The 1,759-nt window shown below is 32.7% G+C and overlaps 1 protein-coding gene across 1 annotated transcript in view; it reads left to right on the forward strand.

Annotated features, from left to right (window-relative positions):
• LOC107612741 (F-box/LRR-repeat protein At5g63520) overlaps positions 1–1,759 on the forward strand; it is a 5,751-nt gene that overhangs the window by 2,690 nt on the left and 1,302 nt on the right. The window contains exons 7-9 of the mRNA XM_016314461.2: positions 229–372; positions 815–990; positions 1,477–1,595. Coding sequence (XP_016169947.1) covers positions 229–372; positions 815–990; positions 1,477–1,595 — 439 coding nt within the window. The remainder of the gene's footprint in view (positions 1–228; positions 373–814; positions 991–1,476; positions 1,596–1,759) is intronic.

Genomic DNA, 1,759 nt, shown 5'->3' on the forward strand with positions numbered 1-1,759 from the left:
ATGTAGATAGATCAAAGATATATCATTGACTAGTGCCTTGCTACATAATCTATAAGGGATGCATAAAATGGGAATTTGGTGCTTGATTTTTTACAAGACGTGCATTTTCTTTCCCCCCTGGATGGAGCAACTTCTGTTCTTGACCTATTACAAATAACGCATATTTTTGCTTCAGGAATGTGGTTGGCTGTTTGTTTTGGGTTTACTTAGTGACTTATTTTATTACAGATTGTGCCATGCCAAGAGACACTGTTATTGTAGGTGATGAGAGGGGCTGCTTTATATACAGAAGTGGAAATGCTAAAAGGAATACAATTGGGTCCTTAGATGCTATTGCTCTTGTATTTGCTCAGGATAGAGACAGGTCTTCAGGTACTTTTCACTATCTTTTTGGTAGCTCTTGTTTCTTGGTGTACATATGATCCATACCAATCTGTTATGGTGCATGCTCTCCTTTTTCATTATATGGAATGTGATTTTATGTATTTCTCAAAGGATAACTCCTTTATTTTCTTGTGTAATATTCTAATATTTCATGGGACAAATTGTATCATCATTCAAATAGTTTTCAAAGAAAATAAATAAATGATTGGGAAATAACCTCAACTTAGATTAGACATGTCTAAATATCTATTAGCTTCTTCTCTCATATAGTTGCTGACAATAAAGGGTGTCTTATGCATATGATCTTAGAAGTGATTGTTTCCGGATACAAAGCCTTGATATTGAGTTACATGTATTATTTTAGTTTTCATTTATTTTAGCAATTCTTCACAAGTTACTCATTTTTTTGTGGAATGATTTCTCAATACAGGAAATATTAAATTTCATGTTGCATTGTCAAATGGTGTTTCACCTGTGGGTACAACATACAAGGCAGCTTCAGTCAGAACAAGCAACACTGATTGTTCAACATGGTTAACTGCCAAGAGGGAAGGGCAACAACAACTTCTTGATGGTCAAAGTATTCTGGATGACATTAACAATTTGGTGCGCAACTTTTGTGTGTGTATTTTTCGATAAAACTGTCATTTCCATTCTTGAATAACAAACCTTGATATAATGTAATTAACCCTCATCCCTTTTCAAAATGCTTTGCAAGATAAGATTAATGGAATTAGGAGCAAAACAATTTGACGAGAACTTATTTTGGAAGTAGAGACAAATAAGTAAATAAAATTAGTTGAGTTCTTATAAGATTGATTTAATGGAATTTTAACTAAATATGTTCGTGCCATTATATCATGCTGATTTTCTCCTATTTTATCATTTTATATCCCTTCAAGTAAACTATGATTATAAGTTTTGGTATTGATCATGATGAAAAAAAAAATTAATGCACACTTGACTAGTAAATTTGGTATGCTAGTTTTTGCTGCAAAACTGAAGATAACATAGGGTGATGCTATCTGTTGTTGCCTTCCCTTTTTATTCTTTAATTTGTAGTTTTCTGAACCTTAAACAAAAATGTGGCAGCTGGAAAATCATATTGCATCACCTGATTTGTACATTGGGGTGATTAAAAACAGAAAAGTCTCGATAGAAGGAGGGAAGCCAACACCAAGATCTTGTATTGCATATCATGGAGTTGTGGGGTATGATACAAAACACTTATTATTTTTATCTTCTTTGTCATTTTAAACAAATATCGCAAATTTTGGCCAATTTAGGTAATTGGTATTATACAGCTGCTTATGGCATGACGGTTATGATATGTAAGCAAATCAATGAATATCAACTGAAAATCACCGCAAAATTT

This window comes from Arachis ipaensis, chromosome B08, assembly GCF_000816755.2.
Source record: "Arachis ipaensis cultivar K30076 chromosome B08, Araip1.1, whole genome shotgun sequence".
NCBI lineage: Eukaryota > Viridiplantae > Streptophyta > Magnoliopsida > Fabales > Fabaceae > Arachis > Arachis ipaensis.